General features: G+C 43.7%; 1 protein-coding gene across 1 annotated transcript in view; it reads left to right on the top strand.

Moving 5' to 3' along the window:
• Nucleotides 1-18507, top strand: part of AGPAT5 (1-acylglycerol-3-phosphate O-acyltransferase 5) — a 62510-nt gene that overhangs the window by 31347 nt on the left and 12656 nt on the right. Inside the window, exon 5 of the mRNA XM_029050582.2 lies at nt 10544-10634. Within this exon, the coding sequence (XP_028906415.1) occupies nt 10544-10634 (91 nt within the window). The remainder of the gene's footprint in view (nt 1-10543; nt 10635-18507) is intronic.

Below are 18507 nucleotides of genomic sequence, written 5' to 3' on the forward strand. Positions count from 1 at the left end.
TAAGGTAATGCATGAGATTACTATTTTGAATGCAAAGAAATTTGCGACGACGGTCCATAGTTAGCATTTTTATTTTCTGTGAAGACTTCTTTAATTGGAATTTTGAGCTTTTATCCGGAAAAACCACACGAGAACGTAGAAAAGGTTATTCCCTTTGGTAAGTAGAGCGGCATTCCAACATGAAAAGTCTGGACAAAATAACTACAGAGACTCTCTGATTACTGCCATCTGAGGAGTAACTTCAGTAGAAAAAGCAGCAGCCCTCCCATGAATACCGAACGAACCCTTAGTGGGTGTGCTTTCAGAGTCTACTTACATACAAAACTAGAACTTTCACACAACGAGAGAGAGAGCTGTTAGAAATAGCATATGAAAATTTGAGGGCTGAATAAAGTGTTAGTCGGGAAACCTGCATTGATGTGAGCAGTTGTAGAATATAGTACCACATTTTAAAATTAACTGGTGATTGAATCTCGATGGTTGTAAGCTCATGGAGGCAGGGACCATGCCTTTTACTCTCTATTGTACCCTAAATGTCTAGTTAGCGCTCTGGACACAGTGAGCGTCTAGTACTAATAGATACTGGATAGATAATAGAATATTTGATAGATAATAATAGAATAGATAATGGAAATATCAAATATATAGCGGTCTGGATAACTCTTGCTGTATCAGTGGAATGACCAGAAACAGTACTGTCCCACCAGATTGCATTCTTAATTGCTTCCAAGAAAATAATGCTAGTCAAAAGAGCACAAAGGAAAGTATGGCTTCCAGTGGGAAATAATGATGTATTACCAAGGTTAAAAGAGAGCAAAAACTATGTATTTGAAAACAGTGATTTAGAAGCTTCAGTGAATATAGTTACATGACAGATACCCACCGCAGGAGGGACGAGAACTAGGAACGTGGAGTTCCCATGCTTTAGATTCTAAGCCTACTTTATTGCTGAATTGTACTTTCCAAGCGCTTAGTACAGTGCTCTGCACACAGGAAATGCTCAATAAATATGATTAAATGAATGAATGCTCCAGGGGGACACCTGCTTCCCAGGCCAGCCTTCTCCTTTCCCCTAAGGTTTTGGAGCCAAGTCTGACTTTCCCGTTCTTTTTTGTTGTTGTTGTGGGGGGGGGGGGGGGGGCGCGGTTTGTTTGTTGTTTAACATGGGAAGGGTTGTGACACTGTAAAATCGAGGACCTTTGGCCAGGAACAGCGTCAGAAATGTTGCAGTGTCTGTTCAGTCTTATTCTTTGCTCTGTACTTAAGAAATGGCAGAGGTCCAGACTACAGAGTAATCCGCTTAAGGAGGGTAAACATAATCACTTTTGACTCTACTTCACAGATGGAATTATTTCCTTCCATCTGATTTGATTATGTATTGCTCTTTACTCAGAAGCAAGATTGGAATTGGGTATAACGACCAAGTCTGTGTGGGGTAAAACAAATAATTGTTTGAAAAAAACATTGTGACATTCACTCATTTCATAGTGCAAAATTTTCCAACCTCATTTTCAACCCCACAGTGAGCAAAAAAAGAGCTAAAAATGATGTTTTTTTTAAATTTTTAGCTACGGAATTGACTTTTCTGGTCGTGATTCCTATTTGGATTTTGTAATATAAAGCATTTTCTTTGAAAAGTTGAAGGTATATGAGAATATAAGGAATATAGTATTTTTGTCATATGTAGTATAGTTTTGTATTCCTTTGGATCATTTAAGAAAGGAAGTCCCAAAAAGCAAGGCTTTCTTTTACTTTTAAATTGAACTTTTTTCTCCTGCCTCTTGACGTATATTTTTGGTGAAATTAGTAGAGTTGAGCTTTATAAAGTAAAAAGCGAGCCAAAGAAATGTCCTTTTGCAAAGCCAGTGGCAAAGAGTTACATCCGGCAGAGTCCTTAAATTAGAATTAATTGGGAGTAAGAGTCGGTGTCTAAAAAATATAAAAGAGGAAAGGGCTTGTGTTAATAATATTAAATAGGATATGCTTGTGGTGACACTGTTACAGTATCAGGAAATTATCTAATGAATCATAATGTGGTCAGGGTCTTTATAGGATGATTGTTTACTGAGAAGTTTCTCCTGCCAGAAAATTTGTCCTTTATTACCACAATCCTCAGATTGAGTCCAAGAAATAAAATCCCAACAGAGGTTAGAAGCATTTCATATCGGCTTCATTTAGGCAAACGGTGGGTAATCGAGGTTACTGACTTTTATGGTAGGCCACCCCAGTCAAATCCAAGACTTTTCAAAAAGTTAGCGTCTATCGCCCTCCTCAAACCATCTTAAAATTCGATACTATCCCTGTGCAAATATCTGGAAAGACATTCTTAATATTCTAATAGCTATCATGTTGAATAGGTATTTCGGGACCTAGCACATCATGTGGATACCTAATGAATGTTCAGTGAACTGCCCAATTCACGGTCCGTTAATATGAAGTCCAGAAAAAGGTCCTCCATTCATTCATTCATTCAATCAGTAGAATTTATTGAGCGCTTACCGTGTGCAGAGCACTGTACTAAGCGCTTGGAATGTGCAATTTGGTAACAGATAGAGACAATCCCTGCCCATTGACGGGCAACACTTACTGTACTGCATTCTGACGTCAACTATCAACATTCAAATTCAGGCATCCTTAGGGGAAATTTCATCATGTTGGATCTTTTCTTTTTTGTGGGGGGGCATATTCTTAATGCAAAGAAACACTTCATTCCTCAAAGCCTAATACCTTCACTTGAAACACAAATATCCTATCTTCGTGGTCTGAAAGATGTGATGGTATAGAAAAGGACACTCTGTCAATCAATAACGTGCCTACGGTGCTTAGAACAGTACACGGGAGGTTTGGAGGGAGGCAGGTGACCGTAAAGCAGTTATGCCTGCTCCAGATTTCCACAGATAGAGGCCCTTCTGCCCACTGTGGCTCCTTCGGGAGCTGTCGCGGCGCTCACGGACCCTTTAGCCCGATAAGGCCTGCCGACCTGCCGTCTTTCAACCGTGGCTGCTGTGGAAGCTGCTCGTGCTGCAGCTGTGGGTCTGTATTTGCGCCTCTGGACCCCCCAGGCCGGGGCAGTCGACCCCCTCCTCGCGGGGGCCCAGGAGCAGGGGAAGGAGGAACCGCCCGTGCCCTGCCGCTGCCAGACCTAGAAATGCAGCAGCGTCTTCTAGGCCGGGCCGGAGCCTTATAATAATAATGTCGATATTTGTGAAGCGCTTACTATGTGCAGAGCACTGTTCTAAGCGTGGGGTAGATACAGGGTCATCGGCTTGTCCCACGTGAGGCTCACAGTCTTCATCCCCTTTTCCAGATGAGGTCACTGAGGCACAGAGAAGTAAAGTGACTTGCCCACAGTCACACAGCTGACAAGTGGCAGAACCGGGATTCGAGCCCGTGACCTCCGACTCCCAAGCCCGGGCTCTTTCCACCGAGCCACGCTGCTTCTCCTACAGCAGCTCCGGCTAAGACGACGTCTCTCGTGCTGCTCCCAGTTGCTGCCGGGGGTAGCCGTTCCCACGGGAGAAGCAATAGGAATGGCTCACTTCCACAGGTCCCTGGTGGCAGAGATTTGGGCCACCGTATTAACCCCACCTCAGTCGCCCAAGGATGGAGTAGGCTAGGCCCTAAGCTCGTTGTAGGTGGGGAACGTGTCTGTTTCTTGTTGTGTTCTTCTCTCCCAAGCGCTGAGTACGGTGCTCAGTTTTCTGGCTTTGGTCTGCCGTCTCTGTCTCTACCCTTGCACCGGTGGACAGTGTGATGCCTAGATAGCAGAATTCTGGGCTGCTGTTCAATCCTTCCGTGGGATTTTTGTTTTTTTGTTTTTTTATGATATCACGTGCTTACTGTGTGCCAGTCACCACAGTAAGCGCTGGGGTAGATTCAAGATAACCGGACCGGACGCAGTCCCTGGCCCACGTAGGGCTCACGGTCTTAATCCCCATTTTGTGGGTGAGGTAACAGGCACAGAGAGTGAAGTGGCCCGCCCGAGGTCACACAGGCAAGCGGAAGAAGCGGAATTAGAACCCGGGTCCTCTGACTCCCAGGCCCGTAGAAGCAGCGTGGCTCAGTGGAAGGAGCCCGGGCTTGGGAGTCGTGGGTTCTAATCCCGGCTCCGCTGTTTGCCAGCTGTGTGACTTTGGACAAGTCACTTAATTTCTCCGTGCCTCAGTCACCTCATCTGTGAAACGGGGATTAAAACTGTGAACCCCACGTGGGACAACTTGATCACCTTGTATCTCCCCCCAGCGCTTAGAACAGTGCTTTGCACATAGTAAGCGCTTAACAAATACCACCATATATTTTTTTTAATTTTATTTACTTCTCCTTATAGCTAAAATTGATTGAACACTTACTGTACTAAGCACTTGAGAGTACACAACTCAGCAGAGTTGGTTGGCACGATCCCCGTCCACAAAGATCTTACAGTCTAGACGGAGCGACAGGTATTCGAAATAAATTACAGATAGGGGAAATTCATCTCTGGCTTGCCAGAGGAGATTCTCGACTGAGCTGACTCTACTAGATCCAGGGATCTAGTACGCCAGTGCGAAACCTTAAATACCGTTGATTCTTTGGGCTGTGAATCTGTCCCATTTTGCAGATTCAGAAAAGTCATTTAATCATCCACATAGCTTTCTGGGAATGCACTGCTAACACAATCTGGTTTGCTGCATGAATAAAGCTTCAAGCGTGTCATTCTTCTGAGCGAGGAAGAACGTTCATGAATGTGATCCACGTGAATATGGTGGTTGTAAAATGCTTTGCAACGCACAATGTCATTGGAAGCAAAAATGGGTTTCCCTTCTGCGTTGACGCTTGTGTTCTGTAAAAGCATTTGGCACTTTGGAATCTAATGGGACACGGTATAGACAACGGCTTAATTTATGGATGCTCTTTCAGCGATGTCAGAAAATGGTGCCGGGATCTTTGGCACGTGCTGAAACATTGTAAATTTGCCACAGTCGGGAGTGGACTTTGGTGATGTGCCATTACCTATCCCAGTGTGATGCAAAATTCTCTGCATATAGCTCAAATGAGGGCAGTTTCCTGTGGTTCACTGAGGAAGGATAATAGTTGCTGTAATGGTCACTAAAGTGAAATAGGCTGTTCTCTCAGAGCTGAATATAGGTCTCGTCAACTCATCGACTCAGTAGGTCTTTTGCGGATTCTGGAGAAGTCAGAACTGCAGAAGTTGTGGTGCCGAGCTGCTAGAAGATGATGGGTCCCCTTTAAAAAGGCCTTCTATTCACCGGGATCTGGGGGCAGATAAATAAAAAATAAATTGTGGTATTAAGCGCTTACTATGTGCAAAACACTGTTCTAAGCGCCGGGGGATACAAGGTGATCAGTTTGTCCCACATGGGGCTCACAGTTTTAATCCCCATTTGGCAGGCTCTTCCTTTTCCATTTGACTTCCCGTACCTCCAGCTGGAATTACCTCCCAAAGGGAACACTGAAACCTGAAAGTGACGGGGGTTCACTACGTTCAGCCTCTCATTCATTCGTTCAATCGGATTTACTGAGCGCTTACTGTGTGCAGAGCACTGTACTAAGCGCTTGGGACATGCAGTTCAGCAACAAATAGAGATAGTCCCGGCCCACAATGGGCTCACAGTCTGGAAGGGGGGGAGACAGACATCAAAAGAAGAAAAGAAGGCATCAGTAGCATGATTAGAAATAAAAGGCACTGTAGAGCTATACACATCATTAATAAAAATAAATAGAATTATGATTATGAATGTGTACATATCTGCACATGTGGGGACGGGGAGCGAGTTGGGGCGATAGGGAGCGGGAGCAGAGGAAGAGGGGGGCTTAGTCTGGGAAAACTTTCCAAAGCTTGAGGCTCTTTTTGATATTTTATAGGCTTTCCTGTTTCTTTGGTCTCCATGCGGTGGGGTGGGGGATCTAATTGGAAAAAAAAATGGTGCTGTCCAAGCACTTACTTCAGGGCTGTGCACACAGAAAGCGCTCAATAAATACTATTGAACAAATGAACGAATGAAAGAACAAACCTGCCGCTGTGGCTATAAAGCTGCCTTCTGTTTTTGCGGTTCAGATGTGGAGGGTACCAGACCACTAAATTGCTCTCTTTTCTTGGAAGTGCTTCTGGAATGCAGTGGTTTCTTAATTTCCAAATGAAAATAAGAATATATTGAAAGCGTTCCCTTATGATGCCTCCAAAAGAAATAGATCCCCTTTTATTGCAGATGGTTATGGAAGGGAAAATATCTACTGCAGATTTTTTAGTTGGAAAATTGTCATTCACTTATTCCACGATCTCCGATTTAAAATGTATTTAAATCAGAGAGCTTCGCATGTAAATTATGAGCAAAATGCACGTGTACACAGTGAGAGAAAGGGTTGAAAGATGAAAAGGAACAGGCCCTAGAGGGTAAAATACGGTCCTCTGAGCCAGAGGCAGTACTCCCGCCTCCTTTACGGCCAGAGATGCGGCTCGGATCCTCCCGCGTGTCGATGAGGGGTTTGAATTGAAACGGAAGCCGATTAAAAACCGTCTCGGGTCGACGCAGGCTACGCTTCAGCCGTCTTCGGCTCCCTTCACTTTCCCTTCTTCTTTCACCGATGTCCTCAGTAGGCCCGGGGGATTGGTGAGAGACAACCCCCGTGAATGAGGTGAAACCAAAATACTATCGGACCCTGACCGCGGCTGCACTTAAAGCACCATAAAGTGTATCCGACGACTCCCGTCTCTCTGGGCTCTCCAGAAAGGGGGACGACGCGGCGGGGCGGGACTGACGGGCCAGCCGTCGAAGAGGGTGGCTGCAGCTGCCGGCGACCAGAGAAGCAACAGGGAGCCAGAGCAGGACCCGGGCCGCCTGCCGCCGTGACGCGGAGTGTGAATTCAGCAAGTTGTGAATGCCAGGGGACTGCTATCTAAGCATCCTTCTTATAGTGCTCAGGGCCAGATGTATTTTATTCACGTTTCACCCGTGTAAATTACATCTCCCAAGATTCAGCTCGCCTTTGACGGATTCTCGTATCGCCTACTTGGAGCAGTCTTTATTTAGCATTCTTATTTGTCCATAACGTAGTTGATATCATGCTCTCTTAGTCCTTTAAGAATCTCACTTCTACCAGCCAAAGGAAGTCGCTGTAGAGACCTAGCTGTTCACCTTGTGGTTTGTCTGCTACTTAGCTATTGGTTAGCATGGGCTCTCTGGCATTCACTCTTGAATCTTCCACTTCTAGAGTGGCTTTGGTAATTGCCTCTGAAGCATTAATTCCGTTGCCTTACGTGAGTGCGAAGAACCGAGAAATATTAACTCGGTGATGCGAGATTTTGAGCTTTTCCGTTTCCTCCCTTTGTCACCCTTCCCTTCTCCCCATCTTCTTGCCTCTCTCCCCTGCTTCAAAGTGAGACTGAATGAATTTCAGTTAATGCATACACCAACTGTTTGAGCGATCTTACGACATCCCCATATTCTAAAGTCTCCTCCTTTACTATCTGGCATGGGAAATTAAAGACTTGCCACTGACTGGTCGTTTCTTGTTCGGTTGTAAAAAGATAAAAACACATTTTCTTGATCTCTGGTTCTTTCATTTTCTTAACTGTAGGCAATATATAGACTCCTTAGGTTGTAAGAGTAGACGTCATGTAACGTGAAAGGACCTTGTATTTTGCCATTCTTGCCTTTTGTAGAGATTTTTGAAAGTGTATTTCTCTGACCAGAAGACAAAACTCTTCCGTGAACTATTAGGCTGCAGCAGATGCTGCTTGCTTCTTCCCTTTCCCTTTCCTTCTAAAGATTGTTAGGCTGTAATATTGAGTGTCTTTAATCTATTTAGAGGAAAGGGAGTTGTTGTGGTTTTTTTTTAATGAAACTATCAATAAAAGGTGTCTCTTTGGGGAAAAAACAGCCCTGTCATGGCACCTTTTCTTAGAATCTCTGAAAATAGGAGTAATACTAATCCCCTTCTTTCTCACAGGAACATCATGAGAATAAAACGAGATCATGTCTATCAAATATACGTGAGGTAGGGCAGTTGTATTAATGTTATGAAGATTCGAGGAAATAGGATTTTGACTCTTTGGAAAAAAGTCATCTCAACGGTAGTTATCATTCTTGGTACTGAAAAAATGATTTTTCCTCTTTCCCAAGAAAGAGCGCCTCGATATTTCCTTCATCTTATCAAGACTGAGCTTCAGCATCTGTCAGTTTATCTTATCTCTTCCTTTTGTTAATGTACTTGTTCCCTGGGGAAATTTTGAAGCCAGATATTGATTAATTTCAGTCTTGAATCCCTCGAACAGATTTCTGTACTCATTGAACAGGAGGTTTTGATTTAATGGGAATCATTAAGATGAGTGAAAACACATTTCTAGCAAGAGAACAATTATCCAGTATCATCCCCCGAGACCTCTGAGGAAGGAACAGATAAGCAAAATAGCTATATCCAATGACGTTCGCAAACTTCTCAGCTCACGCGATCTGTTTAAGGAAATACTTGTAAATGAAAAAGAATTGGCTGGTCACTTAATTTTTGTTTCTTTGAGGCTGACCAGGATTGGGGTGATGAGCAGGATTCGGAAAAATCCTCAATTTTCATAGTGTTTTCACCATTACCAACCCCAAATGCCTTCTCGAATCTCAAATCAGTTTTCATTCATTCATTCACTGATTCGTTCAGTCGTATTTATTGAGCGCTCAGTGTGTGCAGAGCACTGTACTATACTAAGCACTTGGCAAGTACAACTCGGCAACAGATAGAGGCAATCCCTACCCAGCAGTGGGCTCACAGTCTAGAAGGGGGAGACAGACAACAAAACAAAACAAGTAGGCATCGATAGCATCAAAATAGATAGAATTATAGATATATACACATCATTAATAAAATAAATAGAATAATAAATTTGTACAAATTTCCTGTGGGGCAGGAAAGGGGTAGAGCAGAGGGAGGGAGTCGGGGCGATGGGCAGGGGAGGAGGAGCAGAGGAAAGGGGGGGCTCAGTGTGGGAAGGCCTCCTGGAGGAGGTGAGCTCTCAGTAGGGCTTCGTAGAGGGGAAGAGAGTGAGTGTGGCAGATGAGAGGAGGGAGGGCATTCCAGGCCACAGGTAGGACGTGGGACAGGGGTCCAGGGTGGGACAGGCGAGAATGAGGCACAGTGAGGAGGTGAGCTCCAGAGGAGCGGAGTGTGTGGGCTGGGATGGAGAGGGAGAAAAGGGAGGTGAAGTAGAAGGGGGCAAAGGGATGGGCAGCTTTGAAGCCAAGAGTGAGGAGTTTTTGCTTCATGAGAAGGTTGATGGGTGACCACCGGAGAGATTTGTGGAGGGGGGTTGACATGCCCAGAACGTTTCTGTAGAAGGATAATCCGGGCAGCAGAGTGAAGTATAGATTGAAGCGGGGAGAGACAGGAGGATGGGCGATCAGAGGAGGCTGATGCAGTCATCCAGTCGGGAGAGGATGAGAGATTGTACCGACAAGGTAGCGATTTGGATAGAGATAAAGGGAGGACCTTGGCCATGTCGTGAAAGTGAGACCGGCAGGTTTTGGTGACGGTTTGGATGTGTGGGGTGAATGAGAGAGCGGAGTCAAGGTTGACACGGAGGTTGTGGGCTTGTGAGACGGGAAGGGCGGTGGCGCCGTCCACAGTGATGGGAAAGGCAGGGAGAGGACAGGGTTCGGGAGGGAAGATAAGGAGCTCGGTCTTGGACAGGTTGAGTTTTAGGTGGCGGGCGGACATCCAGGTGGAGGTGTCCTGAAGGCAGGAGGAGATACGAACCTGGCGGGAGGGAGAGAGAACAGGGGAGGAGATGTAGATTTGGGGGTCATCTGTGCAGAGATGATAGTTGAAGCCATGGGAGCGATTGAGTTCACCAAGGAAGTGAGTATAGATGGACAACAGAAGGGGACCGAGAACTGAGGAACCCCTTGAGGAACCACAACAGTTAGGGGATGGAAGGGAGAGAAAGAGCCCATGAAGGAGTTGGGCAGGTGAAAGAAATCTGAACTGCTGCTTTGTAGGTTTATTGGTATTAGTTAAGGAAGGGTTATTCTGGGAAGCATTAAGTAGTTAGCTAATATTGTTCTGTGGATTCTCAACTTTTTGCTTCCCGGGGTCTGCTAGTTAGGTTTGCTTTGTTCAGAATCACTGCAGCTTGCATTTTTAAGACTGATATGAGATACGTAGTGGAACCTTATTTTATTTTTTTCTAACGCAGTCCAAAATTGACCGTGTAAAATGTACCCGAAATATTCCTGGATCGAGTTATTTGTGTGAAGCATCGTTTCCTAGTGAAGCTTGGGATCAGGAATTATCACTAGAACCACCATCTAACTGGAAAAATTGTTGGATCCCTACTATTGTCTTCTAAATGTCAAGCCTACCTCTGAAATATGTCTCACTGTTAAGAGCCGGCTAAATATTTTCAAACGCTGTTCCTTCCAATTGTGTTTGTAAAGCAGATGATGTATAAAATAGCTTTATCCCCCTTAAGAAATGCTGTGCTAGATTTAGGAATGCAAGTTAATTTAAAGTAAACAAGCCAAAAAAAAAAAAAGCCCTCTTTCTTTATATCCCACAGATGTATCTTGTGATTTTTCCAGAAGGAACACGGTACAATCCAGAGCTTCCGAAAGTAATTGCAGATAGTCAGTCATTTGCTTCTAAAGCAGGTAAGTTGAAATTTAAAAGCATCTGGGGAATCGTAAAAAGCTATGCCTGGAAAAAGTAAACTCCCTCAATGAATTCAAAGGTGACTGTATTGAGCAATAGCACTATGAATTTTCTGTTTTGCTGTCTTTCAAAAAGTGAAATGCTTCACATAACTCCTTTGTCCTTACAACATGTTTTCTTTTCATTCAATAGTATTTATTGAGCGCTTACTATGTGCAGAGCACTGTACTAAGCGCTTGGAGTGTACAATTCGGCAACAGATAGAGACAATCCCTGCCCAGTGACGGGCTCACAGTCCAATCGGAGGAGACAGGCAGCAGAGCAAAACAGAACAAAACAAAAACAAGAAAATATCATCACGATAAATAGAATCAAGGGGATGTACACCTTATTAACAAAATAAATAGGGTAATAGATAATATATACAAATGAGCACAGTGCTGAAGGGGTAGGAGCAGAGGATGAGGTGGGGAGGAGAGGGGAAGCAGAGGGAAAGGGGACTCAGCTGAGCTGAGGTGAAGGGGGAAGGGGGCTCTTTTAAAGTTGGTGGCTTCAAGTAAAATAGTACCTATATTTAGATAGAGAAGCCAGAATACCAAAAGAGTTAATGATTTGGCCAATGTCATATAGCCGGTAATTAATGGTAGAATAAAAGTTAGAATCCCGGACTCTGGCTGCTCTTAGGAATCAGTCAAATCAGACTGAGTTAGTGTGGCCCGTCGACAAATGAATTATGAGTAATGAAGTAACACTCCCGATGTTTCCCTGTTCCGTGCTTAGGACTTAATCTCTTTCGAGCGACGTCCTTCGATTCAAAAATCAGCCCTTTTTTTGAGGAACATAAGCAACATGTGTTTTACAGAATGTTTTGAGTAAACAAAGTTGACTCCGATACGGGTTTGAAACAAGTAATAAATTGCTACAATAAAAGATGTTCTTAAAGAACTCATTTTATGCAACCATCGGAGTGCCGTTTGAAGCGCTTGGGGGAGTGCAGTATAACAAACAGGCACATTCCCTGCCTACCACGAGCTTATAGTCTAGAGGACCGTAGTCATTATGCTTTGAATTAATTTTACCAAAATGCCACCGTCGTGGTTAGGCTTTGAATGGCTTTAAGAAAAATTCATCAGTGGCGGCTAGTTATTACAATAGCATAAAGGAATTTCCTATTTCCCAGAAATTTTGGAATCTGGCCTTGATACATATCCTGTAGCGTTATGGGAAAACGAATTTAAAGCTGTCACCGAATTCTGTTCCTTAGGTAATACATTATTCAGTGGTTCACAAATGGAGCTAGAAAACAGAAACAAAAAGGTCAGTTTGGCTTTGGGGAGGCTGCAAGACGAAGAATGGTGACAGCAAGATCTGTACCAAGTCGAAGGCCTAAAGACCTGGGGAAACACAGTCTTAATTCTATAAACGGTGGACTGTTGAGAAACAAGTGCAGCAGGCAGACTCCACTGGCAGGCAGCGGGCAGAAGCACCATTGCTCTCCTCTAGCGAAAGCTTTGCCCAAACTGGGACGTCAGAACAGAAAATGGAAATAAAACCTGTGTGAGTCAAAACCAGTGGCGTGAAAGGATCTGTGCTTACGGACGAACAATACAAGAGGCTTATGGATCACGCACTGGTCTTTTCAGCCACACTCACACGCGTCGCCATCGTCAGTGACGTCTTTGAAAAAGAACAGCCCTACTTAGATCCGCACCCACTTCTGTCTGAGCTCGTCTTAGGGCTTTATTTATTCAGTGTCTTCTCTGAATCCCTCTGCACCGCTGACCCCTGTGTAAGGTTATGAGCGTCAAGTGGAGTTTTCCTCTTCTCACTGAGTCTCTGAGCTAAGGTCACCGTTTGTTGGGTTTTAAAACAGACAGTCATATTTCCAGCTGGTCGTTCCACCGTCCCGTATGGATTCAGTCCTGGGCACTTTGACGTTCAACGTAGAGGCTCCTGCCACCCAGTTCCAGAGCTCAGGACGGCACCCAAGTGAGCACGAACCCGACAGTGGCTCTGGAGCAAATCAGGAGTATTCAGTGGTCCTCACAGACCAAAGCTCTGCGATGGCCTGCCCGCAGAATGCATATGGCGTCATGTGGGTTTCCTTAATTGTGGTATTTGTTAAGCGCTTACTGTTTGTCAAGCCCTACAGTAAATGCTCTTCTTAAAGAACCCACAGTACTAAGTGCTGGCGTGATACAAGATAATAATAACAATGTTGGTATTTGTTAAGCACTTACTATGTGCCAAGCACGGCTGTAAGCGCTGGGGTCGATAGAAGGTAATCAGGTCGTCCCACGTAGGACTCACAGTCTTCATCCCCATTTTACAGATGAGGTGGCTGAGGCACAGAGAAGTTAAGTGATTTGCCCAAGGTCACAAGATAATCAGGTCCCACTTGGGGTTCAGGGTCTAAGTACATATCTGTAATTTATATAATTGTCTGTCTTCCTCTCCCTTCCCTCAGCGCCCCCACCTCCCCTGACCGTAAGCTTGTGGGCAGGGAATATGTCTGTTTATTGTTGTATTCTACTCTCCCATGTGTTTGGTACAGTGCTCTGCACAGAGTAAGCACTCAATAAATATGATTGAATTCATAAATTAATAGGAAGGTGAACAGGTATGGAATCCCCATTTTGCAAATGAGGGCTTTAAGACACAGAAAGGTTAAGTGACTTGTCCAAGGCTCCAAGGCTGATAAGTGGTGAAACTAGTATTAGAACCCTGGTCCTCTGGCTTCCAGGCCCATACTCTTTCCACTAGGCCACGCTGCTTTGGATGATAGCGTGGCTCAGTGGAAAGAGCCTGGGCTTCGGAGTCAGAGGTCATGGGTTCGACTCCCGGCTCTGCCACTTGTCAGCTGTGTGACTGTGGGCGAGTCACTTAACTTCTCTGTGCCTCAGTTGCCTCATCTGTAAAATGGGGATTAACTCTGAGCCTCACGGGGGACAACCTGATTATCCTGTATCTCCCCCAGCGCTTAGAACAGTGCTCTGCACATAGTAAGTGCTTAACAAATACCAACATTATTATTATTATTAGTATTATGATAGTGTGCTATCTATAAGTTAGAGAGAGTTAAGTTAATTCTTTGAGAGCACATGTACGTTCCAAGAAAAATTGCAGTTAAAGCAGTTTGAAGAATCCTGGCTTGTTCTGAGGCTCTTAATCAGTTTGATTCTTTTGTGTTTCTTAGCCTCCCTTCCAGAATCCTAGTAGTCTTTCATATATCTCCTTATTCTAAAGACAAAGCTCAATTATTTTCTTAAATAATAACCGTGGTACTCATTGCGAGTTTATGATGTGCTTGTGCTGGGGATAATACAAGATAGCCAGTTCAGACGCAATCCTTCTCCCTCATGGGGCTCACAGTCCAAGAGGGAGAGAGAACAGATATTTTTATCCCCATTTTACAGAAGAAGGAGCTGGCACCGACAGGTTGGGATTCGCCCGAGGTCATACAGCAGGAAGGGGGACTGAGCATTTTCCCTAGAAATGATGGTGGTGACATAAAATTGATCTTGTAGTGGACTGGAAGAATGGAAACAATGTTACTCTTACCCGTTTTGGGGGGTCTTGCAAGTCTGATCTATTTCAAATCCAGGATAACTGCAAAATGTACAGACATTCATAGTGATGTTGAGTTAGTCTTTATTTTATTGCTCTTATTTTAGAGTGTGTGTGTGTAAGCCCTCTTTCCCAAGTTTTATTGTAACTATAATAACAGAAGATTAGTGTCTGGAATTACACATTGAGGATTTTCGATGTGGTTTTTATGAGCTGGATGAACTGCTTTTCGCTTGTGAGAGCTGTACTTAATGCTTTCAGATACATTTGTTCCATATTTGTATTTAATACCTTACTGCATTTATTTTATAGTTCTGCTCTCATGAAAAATGAGCTGTTGGGGTGTTTTCAGTTTTGTAGAAAAGAATTCCAAATTCTTAATCGTTCAGAATTTAAAGAAAATTCCAATTAAATTGATAATATCTATTGAATTGAATCAATAGTATTGAATTCCTGCTCAGTGCTAAGTGCTGTACTAAGTGTGGGGGAGGGTAATGTAGATATGAGAGAGAGAATTCTTGCTCACAAAGAGTTTACAATACATGGGCGATAGAAACAATAGTTTAAAGATAAAAGGAAGAAGGCTAAGATAGCAGAATATATAAATAAAAATGTACAGATGTAAAACAAAAAGTTGTGAGTGGCAAAAAAAAAAAAGTTGAGGCGATAGAAAGATGTAACCAGAAGAAAAGAAAAATTAAGCAGGGAAAACTTCAGGTGTGCAAGATGGGGATAAAAGTATTGCCACCAAATGTTGCAGATGATCAGAATGCCTAGTTTACTGCCCTGGCAAATTCACCGTACATGCATTTAATTCTTTCTGGAATATGGACGAGTCAACTCACAAGGTGTATGTTGTTGAATTGTTTGTAGGCCAGTTGTGTGTTTCAGAAGAATTCAGAAGGCCTTAGGGGAAATAAATTAGTTATCCTTAATAAAATGAAAACAGAAAGGAAAAAGATTAGATTCAAAGGAGGGGAGAAAGAAGAGGACCTCAGTAGAGCACTTGAGATTGCCTCTTACTTTTTTTGAACTCTCCCAAGGACCGCAATTGTGTAGGCACTCAATTAACTTCACCGCCTCCCTGTAGCGCAGCCTTTGCTTCCGAGTTTATCCTCTCCGGGCTGTGGGGGTCGGGCCTTCCACTCCCAGTAAGCGCGAGGCATCTCGAGCCATTTTGCTCCTTTGCAGTCACTTTGAGTTGTGGAACTCCAGCGAAGCGTGAGCTGCTTAGTGAGGTTAGTGGCCAGTGAACGGACGGCTACGCCAAACAGGGAATGAACGGCACGTACCGACTCTGGAAAGGAAAGCTGTTCTGCGGAGTTTGCAAAGCTCCAGCGATGTTTGCTGAAGGAGAGGCCGTAATTTGGTACAAAATATGTTTCCTCCTCAGTCGGGGTAACGGAATCTCACAGTGGAAGCAATTATCCTAGTAAATATGATATCAAGTCAAGATTAATTTATTTTTTCCAGTTCTGTCATGTTTCAGGAGGCATGATTTACCTGAAGTTGACAAAAGCTTTCAAATCAGTCACCTTTTTCAGAAGACTCAATCATCTTAACGTACCCATGATTTGGACAGAAATGATATGAAGAAGTGGTTTGCACCTTTTTACTGAAAGGGAAAGAATAGTACACAGCCAACGACCGTACAAGGAAACAATTGCAATAAACTAGATTAAAATTCTTGTCTTCACGCGCAACCTGTAATTGATCAGATCTTGAATGAGCATTTTTCTGTTTGGAATTTTTTAATTCCTATAAGTCTTTGCCTTGAAAAACCACATTTGACTACCGGTTCAATGTGAAAGAGTAGAATGCTAGGGAAATTGAAAAGTAGAAGTTATTTACTGGATGTACATTTTATGGGAATTTGAGATCACAGATTTTTCCCACTGTGGGTAGCAATCGAGAAAAAGAGTTTTCGGTTGTTTTTTTTTCCCCTCTGATCACAAGCAGGAGTGATTGCTTAAAATTAAAAACAAAAACTTTGTTCCGTCTATTAAATTCATTTTTCCTAGAGTTGAAACTGGAAGCATCCGTATGTGGTAAATTTGGGCTCCCATCATTTTGGAATTAAGAATGCCCTTTTCCACTTGTTAACATTTTTATTTTTCTTGTTTATATGGGCGACTGTACACGTGTGCTAAAGGATACGTGTGCATGCTTCAGTCAGTCGCCTTACCTTATTCTGTTTCCTGTTGTGAATGACTGGTTGTTTTTTTCCTGAGTTTAATTGGCGTATTTATCTGTGGTTTTGTCACTTTATAATGTTCAAGGTTCTCCCCCTCCCCCCAGGTCTGAACTGTCTGAGTTTGGCTAACAGTTTTTTAAAATGGAACACACAGGATCATTTGTGTCTGAATACGGGAACTCCAGATATTGAGGACTATGCCGATTATGGAGAGATTTCCAGAAGAGGAGAATGGAATGTTTTATCTTCCCCTTAGAGTTTCTAAAAGAAGAGTGGCTTCTGAAGTTGAAAAGCAAGCTTTGTGCATTAGGCTCTGTGGGTGTGAACCACTGTGCCAAATCTGTGGGTGGAAGGCACTGCCAGGTTTTCATTTACAAAAATCTCGGAGGGGGTCCAATCCTTTCTGGAGGCTAAGGAAATGGAATTGAAAGGCATAAATATTCGTCTTTGGGAATAGTCAGCATCGGCTGGCTGGCGAAAAATGCCCTTAACTTTTTTTAAAAATCGGTCTTTATCAATTCTGGGGTATTCTAAAAATAACATTCAGATCGCATGTCGTTAAAAGATGAGGTGAAAGGGCATTTCTGTTTGCAAAGCAGCGTGGCTCAGTGGAAAGAGCACGGTCTTGGAGTTCTAATCCTGCTTTGTCACGTAGCTGTGTGACTTTGGGCAAGTCACTTCACTTCTCTGTACCTCAGTGACTTCAACTGTAAAATAGGGATTATGACCATGTGAGCCCCACGTGGGACACCCTGAGAAGCAGCGTGGCTCAGTGAAAGCGCCGGGCTCAGGAGTCAGAGGTCATGGGTTCTAATCCCGGCTCCGCCACTTGTCAGCAGTGTGACTTTGGGCAAGTTACTTAATTTCGCGGTGCCTCCGTTACCTCATCTGTAAAATGAGGATGAAGACTGTGAGCCCCACGTGGACGACCTGATTACTTTGTATCTCCCCCAGCGCTTAGAACAGTGCTCGGCACATAGCGCTTAACAAATACCAACATTATTATTACCTTGTATCTACCCCAGCGCTTGGAACAGTGTTTGGCACATAGTAAGCGCTTAACAAATACAACCATTATTATTATTAAAACATGGATGTAATCTAAGGTGCAGGGAGGGATGACCTGTGCACTCCAACAATGACCACATTTGGAGTATGTGCCGTGAGTTCATCCAGCCTACGATTCTAACCCCAAAATAATTGCTTGGAGGACGCCTGGCATAATAGTGATAGTATTATTATTCATTTGTTAAGCCTCTACGATGTACCCGTTCAGGATACAGTGCCGGGTCGATTACGTGGACATCAGTTCAAACATCTCTGTACCACAGGGGCTTCGTAATATATTTGGGAGAGGAGAAGAGCATAGAAGGAGAACGTAATCAAAGCACAAGAAAACAAAGAAAATACGAAGAGTGAAGCAATGTTAAAGTTAATAGGGCAGGCTTTGAACCCCTCGTCCCTTCAGCCAAAAAATTCACGGGCGAGGGGGAACTCTTCTCGTCTTACCAACTTCCTAAATGAGTGGGGAGGAACTGAACCGCGACATTCCTTAGGAGCTTCCTATCCTCAGAATCATAAACTTCAGTGCCAGTCCTCTGTGATCTAATGAAGAGTCATAATCTTGGCAGTGTATCTTCATGGGAAAGATCCAGTGCTTAGAACAGTGCTTGGCAACTAGTAAGCGCTTAACAAATGCCGTTCTTATATGCCTCACTCCTATTCATCTTGGTTGCTCTTCTGGGTGCGTTATTTAGTTTTGTTATGTTCGTGACCAAAAAGTAGGGCCCAGGCCTGGGAGTTGGAGGACCTGGTTTCTCATCCCGGCTCTGCCACTTTTCTCCTGCGTGGGCATGAGTAAATCACTCAACTTCTCTTTGCCTCATCTGTAAAATGGGGATTAAATCCTCCGACTAAGACCGTGAGACCTGTGTGGTACAGGGACAGTGTCCAAAGTAATTATCCTCTGTCAATCCCAGAGTTTAGGACAGCCAGTACTATTAAAAAGAAAAAAAAAAGTTTGTCCCTCTCAGCTCTCAGTGACTAAATCCTGGAAACTCACAGGGAAGCATTCTGTGTTTAGGCTGCTTCAAGGACACGGATTGAATTTA

This window comes from Ornithorhynchus anatinus, chromosome X1, assembly GCF_004115215.2.
Source record: "Ornithorhynchus anatinus isolate Pmale09 chromosome X1, mOrnAna1.pri.v4, whole genome shotgun sequence".
Lineage (NCBI taxonomy): Eukaryota > Metazoa > Chordata > Mammalia > Monotremata > Ornithorhynchidae > Ornithorhynchus > Ornithorhynchus anatinus.